At 40.0% G+C, this 12,630-nt stretch overlaps 1 protein-coding gene across 1 annotated transcript; it reads right to left on the bottom strand.

Annotated features, from left to right (window-relative positions):
- Positions 1 to 1,311: 1,311 nt before the first annotated feature.
- On the bottom strand, positions 1,312 to 12,598 carry flcn (folliculin). Its single transcript, XM_015042354.1, has 12 exons — positions 12,368 to 12,598; positions 11,997 to 12,203; positions 11,762 to 11,908; positions 11,104 to 11,325; positions 10,791 to 10,957; positions 10,619 to 10,710; positions 5,751 to 5,908; positions 5,463 to 5,576; positions 4,146 to 4,269; positions 3,940 to 4,062; positions 2,663 to 2,765; positions 1,312 to 2,314 (listed from the first exon to the last, which is right to left on the bottom strand). The coding sequence occupies exons 2-12, from the start codon at positions 12,201 to 12,203 to the stop codon at positions 2,107 to 2,109; spliced, it is 1,665 nt and encodes a 554-aa protein (XP_014897840.1). The 5' UTR covers positions 12,368 to 12,598; the 3' UTR covers positions 1,312 to 2,106.
- Positions 12,599 to 12,630: the final 32 nt, after the last annotated feature.

Here is a 12,630-nt window from a genome sequence, read left to right on the forward strand (position 1 = left end):
CCCCTTTTTCCCCCCCATTTGCTGGCCCCGCCCCCCGCCCCCCCCCCCCAGCTCCCCACATTCCCTGACACCCTCATCCCCTTCCCCCCCTTCCAAACAGGGGCTGAGGAGGCTTAGTCATGCAGTTGGAGCGTATGTTTCTCATTTGGAGTCTCCCCCGCACCTCTTCGCCTGCAGATCTGCTTGTCTTTCTCCCCTCAGATTCAGTATCATCCTGATTAATCGTCACATGGGCTGCTTTTGTTTCTGCTTTAAATAAACAAAGAATCACATTCCTTGTCAATCTGGCGAGCAAGATTGCAACACCCCACTGCCAGAACATGCAAGTCATTCTATGTGGAGCAGCTCTTCACAGTCAACGCCATTAAAAATGGCTTCACAGATGCGCCTCATGGGTCACTGAAGTCCAGGACTGTGAACAGCTGTCAACATCTTGTCTGTAACGTGTTGATGCGAGGCCTCAGGTCGTCTGCAGCATCCTGTTGCTTCGGATTTCAGCGACGTGTCATGAAGGAGGTTAATTACTACTGAAAGGAAGGAGGAAACAAGTTGTGTCTCTTTATCTTCTTTCCGACTGAAGGTCAAAGGAAAGTGGACCGCTTGCTCTGCTGAGGGGGAATGGAAACTACAGAGCAGCAGCAAAACCCGCCGTACACAGAAAAAAGCCCCAGTCCAAAACTCCCAGAGGCCTCATCAAGTGGAAACCTCTCGACCTTTACAATGCGCTACAATGACAGTTATAAATATTCAGCCATTGTGCCGTCTTCCTGCTTCATGCATCACTTGCATGTTGAGAAAATATGCAAGCAATTTGGAAATAATGTTTTTTTGGATCTAGCAGAGAGTCGGGGACCAAATCAAATCCAGATTTGAGTTATGAGAGGAGAAGCATAACACCAGAAGAGTTAGTCAACACGCTGCATCGTGCCGGTCAATCCAGTATTTTTAAATTTCATCTTGGAGCGGAGCATGAGCCCAAACTTGTTTCATTGCACAGGGTTTCTACACGTGTCAAAATCCAAGACTTCCTGGTTCCCTTTTGGCTAATATTGAGATATTAACAGAAAACATGACTGTGGGTTTATGGTCAATAAAAGGATTGGTAAGTGGATGGGTGGATGAACACAACATTTTGACAGCAGGACAGGAAATTAAGTCTGGCAACCCAAATCTTTTTCTCTTGTGTTTTTTTCCACACTTATCCAGACCGGGATCCATAGTCTTTCAGACTGTGCAGGAACCCTGGTTGCACAATCATCACATAGTTTCAGGTCAAGTAAAACCCAATGGAAAAACGAAAAATCTACCCGGTTTAAACAGACCCGTATGTTGCCGGATTTTATTGACCGAAGTCTGTGGACCTCAGCAAAGCAAGAGACGCTTTGGATTTACACACACACACACACACAAAAAAAACAACAGAAAAAGCACAGAGGATCAGTGTGGGACTGGCTCGTTAAGGGGCCAAAAATGTGCAGATGCCGTAGTCCTAGTGCGAGAACTTGTTATGCAACCATTTTGTACAACTTTGAGCTGCAGAAAACCTTAAAAGTCTTGTCTTACACCACTTGAGACTTGCTGGCTGATGGCCAGTCAAACAAGTGAGTGGGAGCTGGAGGAGAAACACTCCTTCTGCACTTTCACTCCTTTTACTTCCCCACTTCACCACCAGATGGAGCCAATTTGGGAATAAAGTGCTTCAGAGTGAGTTTATTTCTTTAGGACGCATCTGTATTAATAAACAAAGTGGAAAAACTTTTAGTAATAAGTTAAACTTCACATGATGGAAGGTCCTATAGAAGAATTCCCTTTAACAAACCCCCAGCCCCCACCAATGCTTTATCCAAAATTACTCCATGTATTAATCTGAGCAGGATAATCATCTGAGGCGAGTACACAATAGATTTCTCATTACTTAAAAAGACAATAATGGATGAGGAAAATCATTTCTGTCATCCATTCACAGTGCTCCTTCATTCAACACTGAATCCATACAGTTAACAAAACTACCCATGAAAAGACTCAGTCTTGCTTCGTTTAGCTTTAGATATTACTGCTGTCGCTTTTCTTTTCTTCACCACGTCCCTCCTCCTCCTCCTCTTTTTATCACTGGCTGGGGCTCCTCTCCCCTCCTCGCACAGCTGTCATTAAATGACTCTTGTAAGTTTTGCTCAGTCCAGTCATCCAGTACTTTAACAGCCTGACGTTGTCTTCCTCTCCGGGCCCCGTGGCGCCCAGAAGGGCCAGAACCTTCTGGGTGTCCTCCCTGCCCCGGCCGTCCACTTTGGAGAATTTAAACAGCACTTTGACTTTGCTGAAAGAGTGAAAACCTGCGGTGAGAACACTGAAATCTTGTTGACCTCACACTGCAAAAACAGAAAATCTTCCTGTTTTTAATCGAGTTTATACTGTAACTAACTTACTACTGAGCTTGTTTTAAGTAAATGGTTTCTTAAAATTGGTGAAAACTGAAATAATATGGCAGTGGATCTAGTACTTTTTCATCAATATTAAGGAATTATCGACTTAAAACTTGCTGAAAAGTTACTTGTAAGCTTATTCTGTCTTATTTCAAGTATACTAAGATATTGTACTAGAAACTGGACCAAAAATACTTGGTTAGATGTTGGGTTTGTGCCAAAAGTGTTGTTGTTTTGCTCACTTCATCCACTCCTCCTTCAGGCACAGCAGGCAGTGAGACACAACAGCCACAGACAAGTTCTCGTTAGACAGGGCCACCTCCAGTTTGTTCAGCAATGTTGGACCTGGAAAAAGAAACAGTAAAGGTTCAATAAATCTTAGTTTCACAACAAACCAGATTACCCAGGTTTGCCTCTGATGTGTGCCGTCTGAACAACTTGCTTACAGAACTATTCTGAATTCAAGCTGAGAAGTCTGGGGAGAGTCAGTGACCAGATAATTACTCTTTGAGGTGGAGCCAGATCCTTGAAGTTTATTTATGCTCTGAACAGTTTCATAACTTGCACAACAACCGCTGCTCTGGCTTAAATCACAACTAATGAGTAGCCTCACGTATCACACCGATTAGAGTCCAAAATGCAGTATTACAATTCATTTTAAGGCTCAAGTGAAAGGTACACCATATTTTCTATTATTTTCTAATATCTGTGAAAAAGTGCTAGTTTCACAGACAGATTAATTCATGTTTTAAGTTATTTTTCCCATGTTACAATTGTCTGTATTGTTTTATATCTAGTATTAAGATTTTACACTCTCTAGTAGAAATGCAGCACATAAGAACAATAAAATGTTGTGCTTGACTGGCCTTGACTGCTGAAAACCAAAACTAAAATCTAATCTTTCTTCCAAACACAATGCCTAATAGCTACCAGGTTACACACAAAAAAGTATTGTTTCAATCTATGCAGGATTCTGTTATTTATCTTGCAGAAATATAAGGATCAAGTTAAGTTGTTTTCTGCATATCAGGACTTTATTAAATGGTAATGAATACTATTTACCTCCCAGATCTCAGAACAGTATATTTCTAACCTCTTTTCTTTAAATACAGTCATATTTAAAAAATAGAGGTTTTTAACCTCTGTAAAGGAGAATTTACTTTAATTTTTAATTTTAGTAAATTAGAAAAGCATTCTGATGAGGTTCATTTGCCAAATTAAAACTTTTACGCAGATGATAAACGTGTTTTCAGTAGCTACAAACAGAAATTCATCAGTCTGTGTGTAATTAACGACTATAATGTGTTTCACTTAGCGAATGTAGATACTGAAATAAATTTACTTTTACATATTTATAGAATATGGTTGTATAGACAGTCATAATATTATCAAACACTTTTATTAATAAAAGTGCTGCGTTTTGTCCGTTCTACAAGCAAACAAATCTAAACGAGACGCTCAATAAAAACAGAAAAATCAGATATTCTGACCTCTACCTGCTTACGGTGCGCAGCCTCACCTCTGTCTGTCGGCTGTGTGTTGGCGCTGCTGATGGTGAACTGATAAAGTGCGGAGATTTCATCTTCGCCTGCAGCTGGACCCTGACAGGCCTTCAACGTGACGTCCACCAGCACTGAAAACTCTGCATGACAAATAGAGCAGATGTCACACATTCATCCCAACGTGGCCTGCAGGCAACTTTGAGATCAGGGGGTCGTTTTGTACCCGAGGAGCTGACGTGGGCCGGGATAGGAACGTCTGGGCTGAGACCCAGGAAGTTGCATTTGTAGGCCTCTTCGTACTGAGCGCTGTATGGGACGGAGCGCACGCAGCCCACTGGCAGCAACGACTAACAGGAGCACAAAGATTCACAGGGTAAGCTGTGTTGGATCAGAAAGAAGTGATGCACAAAGAAACCAACTGGTGATCAGAACTGGACCAGTGACATCCTGTCTACTTCAGATCAGTGAACCCATCGTCACCCATCAAGGCGCCACCGAGTCGCTGACCACATCAGTCTTTGCTGAAAATGTTGTTACGACGTGAAGCAAACTCAAAGTTGGTCATTTTTAGCATCAGTGAGTTAAAAAAAATGAAGCAACAAGAAACACAATGATGTAAAAAAACAAATTCATGTCAATAGCTCATTCAGGCTGCAAGAGAGCGAGAGAGAGCAAGGTTTTCAGCTGATAACAGGAAGTCTGAGCATCTTGAAGCGAGGGATGCACCAAATATAACAAATTTACAGATATTTCAACAACAAAGTGTGGACTGTAGACATAGCCAAGAACCGACTGGATTGCAATAAGTGTTAACTAATTATTTAAGTATCATGCATACAGTCTCTCTATCACTTTATTTAGAGAAAGTTGTCATTTAATGGAGCACAAGTTTTAGGAGGTAAAAAGATGCTATGGTGGTTAACACAGAAATAAAAAGTAATTTATCTTTTAATTTATAATTTATTATTTAATTTATAATTTATTTATACAAAAGGCATCAGCCGGAATCAACTTTTTCAATAAAATCTTATTGTTTAAATGGAAATAATGAATTTTATTTGGTATTAACAGCAGCTGGACAGGCTTCTCATTAGCTGATGCCAAAACAGAAAGGCACAAAAGCTTTTCAATTATTCATCTGAAGTCATATTGCATCATGGCATCCATTAAAGTGATCACATTTCACAAGCTCTCCGAATGCTATGCAGCCCTAAGTACGGCGACATTATTTCATCCTTTGGAGCTTTCAAGCTTTGAGTGTAATGGAAGATGATGGGTTTATAAATGTGGAGATCTAAAAGTTTCTTGCTCAACTTCACAGATTCCCAACGTGCAAAGAGCCTGCTGGAAAATCTCAGAGATTAATGTAATGATCTCTATTCTCTGTGGTGTTGAAATGTACAGTTGGTAAAGCTAGCAGTGATGCTAATGACAGTTTACTCAATATCCTCTTATTTGAATTCACTTAAATTCCAGGTATGCAATAAAAGAGGCATTTTATTGGACTCTATTTTAAGGTAAGGCTTGCTAGCTGAGTTACCTTTAGCACAGTAAATGCTGACTGGATGAGTCCGGGGTCTGCACTTCTCCATATGACCTGATTTCCCATGAGCACATGCCATGATAGCTGTCGAAAGTCATTCGCCCCGAGGACCTGCAGACAAAAACACAAACAGCAGCTCACAGACAGAGTGTAGTCCACGACAAACAAACATCTTTTATATATTATTGAACAAAAAGTTTCTCTATAACTTTCATTTCCAGCCATACAATCTCAGTGTTCAGTGATTATGCACAGCAGAATTATGTTTCCTTTAGATATGTTTACCTGTCTCAAGTGTCTCAGTGATTTAAATTTTGGACCGACTACATCGTCTGATTTTGAAGCTTCACACAGCAGACCCAGTTTGCTGTCGGGTTGGAGTAACTGTGACTCTGACCCGCCTCCTTCTGCTCCTTCCCAGCAACTCATTTCTTCTTCTTGTTCTTTGGAAGACAAACAATGACATAAAGAAAACTTGACAAGCTAATAACTAAAATAACTTGGGGAATTTTCACAGGAAATTATTGCAAAGGACAAGTGGACAGGTTGGGATGCGTCTCTGCATGACTCCTCTTATTTTGCCTCCTCACTGTTCACCAAAAAGTTTCCTAATTACTTTTAATCATCGGCCGAACCGACGGTGCAGTTTAAGAGCACTGTGACACTGTGTGCTACAGTGTTTGTTTTTTGTGTTGTACCCACGCAACTTTTACTCATATCTTTAAGACCACAATACCGTGAGGGACTTTCCGTCATTCAGGGGGCTTTCCATCTCTTTCTATATGGATGGCAACAAAACCTACCTGTGGTCAAGATACATCTATCGATCAACAGATTTACATATCTCACAAAGGCTTTCTCACCGTCATGAGGAAACTTCCATTAAATGACAGGTCACATATTTAAATAAAAATAAATAGACTTTACTGTGGATGAAAATCTGTCAACATATTTGCTTTTGATAAAGATATTTGCTTTTCACAAGTCAATATTAAAGTTCTTGCTATGATATGATTGCAGAAGTTGGCCTTCATTCAGTCCTAAGGTTTTTTTTCATGTGCATAAATAAAATATTAAAATGACTAGCTACAGATGTTTGTTTGCTTTGCTAGGAACACACTGGTTTCCACATTTTTATATTTTGAATCCCATCAAGGGAATCTTTGCTGTTAGTTTGAATCTGGGATTTATTCAAACTAAAACCTATTTTGAGCAAACTAGGTTTTAGTTTATTCAAACCAGGTTTTGAATAAACTAGTACACATTTTTCAAATACACATTGAAAATTTTGTATTTGAACACATTTTTTGAGTTTCAGACTTAAATTGAATAAGATTTATTTAGCACAAAACATATGCCTTCATTGCTTGAATTTTTTTAAATAAATGTACAATGCAGAGGTTGACTTCCAATTTGGCATCAAATAGTTTTTCCACTGCTTTGTTTGACATCTGAACAAAAACAGACTCAGAATACGAACCACCGGTCAAATAAACTGACCAGAATTTCCAGGTTGATGCCGATCTTTTTTACTGACCTGTCCACTGCAATTTATTTTCTAAGGACGATAACAGAGATAAATATATGGGCTGCAGGTCTTTTAGTAGCACAGGAGATCTGTGCACTTCAAAGCGAGTGTCGTACCTTCATCAGTTTTTTTATTAACTAAAAAAAGGTATCAGTGTACATGCTGTTGATGCATTTCTAGACTGGAAAAAGTAGAAATTCTTACTTTTGATGCATTTAATAAATAGGAGAAAATAGGTTTTCTGCTTCGAAGCCAATCAAGGGGAAATCAGATTTAGATCTCTGGCTGATTAATTGTGCTTTGCTATTTTTGAATGAGACTCCTTTAATCTGAAGGTTCTCAGCCAGAAACACAAAAATTAAAATGCTGTAGGTTAAATTCGAACTAATAAATGCTATCTAGATATACATAAATTTAGATTTGTATCTTTTAAAAAAAACACATAAAACAAACATTTTCAGTTCTCTTTATACTCTTTTTTTTAAGGTTTTGTTGGCTCTAGTGGCCTTTATTTGAAAGTAGCTTGACAGGAAGAGAGGGAAGACATGCGGCAAATGTCACCAGGCTGGGAATTGAACCTGTGACCACCGCCATGAGGACCTAGGCCTCAATATGTGGGTTGTGCTTTGCCCCTGCACCACCACAGCACTCCTCTTTATACTCTTTTTAACACAGCATTTACTAAAATTGATTCCAAATTACCAGACTAAGCTATCAAGCACATTCCAAACTGAAGGGTAAAAAGCAGATTTTTTTTTCTGCATTTGGACAGGACCAGGAACAGCGTTACTTAAATTCGTGTAATAAAAAGAGCAGTTCATCAAAAAAACTGGCAGTTACTGTAAGACTAAGGAGTGATAACTTACTTCTCTGCGGTGAATCATGTTATGAAGGAAAATTCTTCCTGCTCCCCAGAGGCTTAACGTTTTTTGAGACAGGAATAAATAGGGCCTCTTGTTTTTTTTTTTTTCAACCTGTTACTGCAACAACCCTCCACCCAAAAAAGCAATCATGAAACTGACAGAGTTATTCAGTATTTACTGAACAGCTCAGTTCTGAGGGGATTAAGGAATGCTGACACATAGCAAACAGAAACTCAAACCCGCTGGTTAAAATCCAGGACAAGAATCCTAAAAGCTCTCTTTTATCCCCACTCAAGTCTTTAAGTCATTGTAAGTGATGCAATTTTATGTGCAAAGATAAAAAAGAAACAATAAATTAATAGTTTTGTTATCTGTGGCCAGGAAGGAGTTCAGTGGATGCTTTGATCTGTAAAGCGATGGCAGGCCTGTTTGAGTTAGGATCACTTTTGTCATTTAATGAACTAATTGCTCTGACAGTAACAATCCCACCATTGTCCTTTTTTTTCTTAATTTTTGAGGATTTTTCTAGGATTGGATCATAGTGAGGGAAGTATATTCTTCTTTGAAAAGAGTTGGGATGAGGACAACTACTGAATTTATCTAACATTACCAAATCCCAAACAAATAAATACAGAAAGAAAGAAAAAGATGAAAATGTATTGATTTAATAGGAAACAGAACAGCAATATGATTGGGTCTACAAACAGCTTCCAGAGAAGTGCAGGGCTCAGGGGTAAACATGTGGGCTGGTTGGGGGCGGGTGGGACTGGTTCAGCACAGAAACTCTGTGTGCAAATCTTCAGAAAGCATTGCTCAAGTCAATATAAAACTTTGCTGAATTTGGGGATTGGAGTCATTTACGGTCCAGAGATTTATTAAAATAGACTGAGGTTGTGCAGACACGTGTTCCATGAAGCAGCAGGACGGAAAAGCCAGTAAAATGCAAACATGATGCAGAAATAAATTTCTTTTTTTTCCCCACTTTCAACATCTGATATGACTTTGTGTTTTGGCAGGTTGTACCTGAATGCTGATTCTACACAAACAGTAACATTGTATTCACGGACATTTCAAGTTCATCAAAGTTTTGGAGCACAAAGTGTTATTTAACTGACATACAGCACAATGATCAGTCTGTGTTTACCTCTATATGTTATATTTCTAGCTTGAAAGCCACTTTTATTTGTACCTTCAATGAGCACGAACCAAAGTTTTCCTTAAATCAGTGTTTCCCAACCCTGGTCCTCAAGGCACACTGCCCTGTATGGTTTCAGTATTTCCTTGCATCAGTCCAGCTGATTTCAATCAATGACTGATTAACAGGCGTTTGCTGAACTGCAATCAGTTGAATTTGGGCACTTTAAAGCAGGGAAACCTCTAAGACATGTAGGACAGTGGGCCTTGAGGACCAGGGTTGGGAAACACTGCCTTAAATAAGCCCGTTTCTTAAGGTTGCTGTAATAAACTGAACCTGACACTGTTGTCTAGGGTCGAGCAGGAAGGTATTTATTATATCTAAATCAGTCTGTATGACTGGACTTAATTAAAATGTTTCTATTGTGAAGGGCCTGGCGGTGACTCCTGCTCTGAACTGAAAAGAAAACATTACAATGTTTGGTTGGTAGTTTGGTTTGATATTTTTTCCACTCTACCAAAGCTTGAATCCAAACAAAGTAAGTTGTCTGTATACTGTTTACAACCTAGTGACTGCTAACTTCCTAATTTGAGATGCTAGAGAAAGTTCAGGAATGACTCCAGTTTCCTTCAGTAAAACAGCACTCCATTCTCGTTGCTGCATACTGCTGGTCAGCAGTCTGAAACATTGCTCTCCAATAACAGAAAGTCAAATTCAGGTATTTATAAACATATCTGCCAGAGTTACAAATAACTCAGAGAGTCATGATGTGGTAATTACAGGAGTGCCACCTATCACGCTTTTGAAGGAAACTACAGTAATAACCAGCTGATATTATTATGTTACTAGAACCACAAAGTACATTTTAAAAGATCATAGAGCACCAAAATGATAAATAATTTTCAAATGTTTTTTATAAATAAAGATCTCAAAAGCATGTTGAGCAGTTTTATTCAGCCCCCCGAATTATTGCTTTGCAAAACCACCTTTTAGGCTACTTCTATAGCAACTCAGCACATCTAGAGACTGAAATCTAGATTTAGGCCATTCTAATAGATAAAAATATATTATGAACCATTTTACTGCAGCTTTGGATGTTCGCTTGGGGTTCTTATCTTGCTGGACGGTGGATCTTAGCCCCAGTCTCAAATCTTTGCAGCCTTTAGCAGATTGTCTCTCACTGTGCATTTGTCCATTTGTGATCCTGAATTGCATAGAATTGACTATTAAGACAGTTGGTCTAAAAGCTGCACTGGACTCAGAGACTTTTCTGTAAATCTTTTTACCACTTAGTAAATCTTGACCAGAATAGGGCAAGCTCTGTTGAGAGAGGACAAGTTATCTGAGTGTCGTCATGGTTTTCTGGCTGCAGAGACGGCGTTCTGAGCGATCCAGTGAGTCAGATTTTATCAGGACTGTTTTCAGACTAGAAATAGGGAAACCAACTAAGACTGAGTAAACATGTGGCACTGACTGAGAGCACCTATCGTTAAGAGAACAATGCCTTACCACATTATGCAATAGCTTATATCACATTTTTTTCTTCGTGATAAAGGTGAATGTAACAAATATTTGTGCTGCAGAAAGGCTAAAAGAAAACGTGCTTGGTTGAGAGGAAATGTTGTACCTGTTTGTCTCTCTATAAGAACCAGTGTGTCTTCAGTGGGGGCCCCCTCAAGAAGCTTCTCTGTTAGACGACTGCCGCTAGCTTTCAGCAACCTGGAAAAACAACGGAAAACACAGATCAGCATGACAAAAGGAAACTGTCTGTCGCAGTGAGGCGAAGTTTTTCAACTCACCAGCTAAAAGAGCAGTGCAGACTAGCCCAGAGGTTGGGGTGCTGGGTCAGTGAGGTTAGCGATCGAGCCGCATTCCCACTCCTCTGGTGTGGAAAAACTGCTGGGGAAAATACGTTGTTCATCCTCAGAGCTCTTTGGGGACAACCTCCTTGCTCAGTGTCAAACACCTGATGGGGAAAAGAGAAATATATGTGAGCAGAATGAGGATGACTTATCCTCATCCTCAAGATAAAAATAAAAAAATAAAAACCTGAGTCAACAATGCTCACTGTCTTTAAAAAAATAATACTAAAAGCATACAGCATTCACCTACCTTTAAAGCTGTACTTTGCAGACTATGTATCGTGAGCTTGAGGTGACGTAGCAGGAAAGGCCAGGAGTTGATAAGGTAGATCCTGTCCATGGCCACCAAAACTATACTGTACCATCGCTGAAAACCCCGGGCCAGGCTGTCTTTGATAAAGAAGGTGTGTGAGAACACAAACCCATGCTGCTCATCGCCAAAAAAAATGGGCCCCTCACGGCCAGGACACACCTGAAAACAAAGGACAAAAACAAGCCCAAACAAATTTAAAATGAGACTGTTTAAAAAATAAAGAAAACAGAGAATCAAATTAAGTATCATGATTAAAAGTCTAATATCTAGCAGTATATCACATTTGCCCTGTTCAGATTAGCTGTGGGGCAGTTAATGGTGTCAAGATATATGAAAGTTTGAAGAAGTTATGTTGTCATGTCAGTCCTACATTTTAAAGTGTTTTTAATTAGATGTCTCAGGAAGTGCTGGAGCGACCAGAGTTTTCTACAGCGCCATGGAGTATAAGTAACTCAGCACTGCCCCTTCCCCACTTCTTGCTGCATAATACTGGTCAGCTGGCTGAAAGAAGGCCAGCTTCTTTCAGCACTTTTTCTGAATATGTTTTGCAAGATAACTTCTACTTTAAAGTCTTTGTGGAGTGTTGTTAATTTACCTCACAGCTGAGACTGCGTACACAGGCCTGTCTGACCACACTGAAAAGCTGGGACTGCCTAGGATGCTGATGGCTCAAGAAGCGAATGCCTGTTTCATCGTCGATGCTCACAAAGCCAGGATGAGATGCAGGTAGAGATCGACAACCCTGTGAGGAGAGAAAAGGTGGCAATAAGTAACTTTGAAACAGACTACAGAACTTCATTCTCAAAACAACAGGCTTTCAGTCCACTCACCTCACACATCTCTCCTCTCTGTGTTGCTGAGCTATTGGCCCTCATAGTCAGACCTTCACCCTCTCGATCACCATCCCTGTCTCCTGGCAAGGGAGTCCCCATCTGAGACGAAGGGTCTGGGGATGGTGGGTGTAGCGCCTCGGTGCAGAACAGTGTTCGGGGGCCATGCAGCTCACAGAAATGACACAGAGCCACCAGCGCGTTCATCTGAGAGACATGTAATATATGTAGATAAACTATTGAATAAAAGTTTAGATGTCGTATAATTTACATCCTGTTGATCGCATTTGTTTCTAGCAGTACGTGACTTTACAATTCTACGCTTATTTTAATACGTTGTCATAACAACAAGCTAAACCGGAGAGTCTTACCTTCAGCGCAAAGATTGGTACGAACACACAGCTGCTTCACGTCTTCCGCTGCTTGTGTTTAAAAATATAAAGACGAAGAACGGTGAAAGTAAAAAATAAATTAATCTTCTAAAACATATTTAGCAAAAACTCATTATTGGACGAGAGTAAATGGATATTTGCACCACTTCCCCCGTTTCTGTTTACATGATGTTAGCAAACAGAGAAATCACATGACGTTGAGGCACGTCGCACGCGCTTGCCGTCGCACGCTGACTCATTGC

The sequence above is a fragment of the Poecilia latipinna genome, unplaced genomic scaffold (assembly GCF_001443285.1).
Source record: "Poecilia latipinna isolate Pla-1442-1.1 unplaced genomic scaffold, P_latipinna-1.0 Scaffold586, whole genome shotgun sequence".
Lineage (NCBI taxonomy): Eukaryota > Metazoa > Chordata > Actinopteri > Cyprinodontiformes > Poeciliidae > Poecilia > Poecilia latipinna.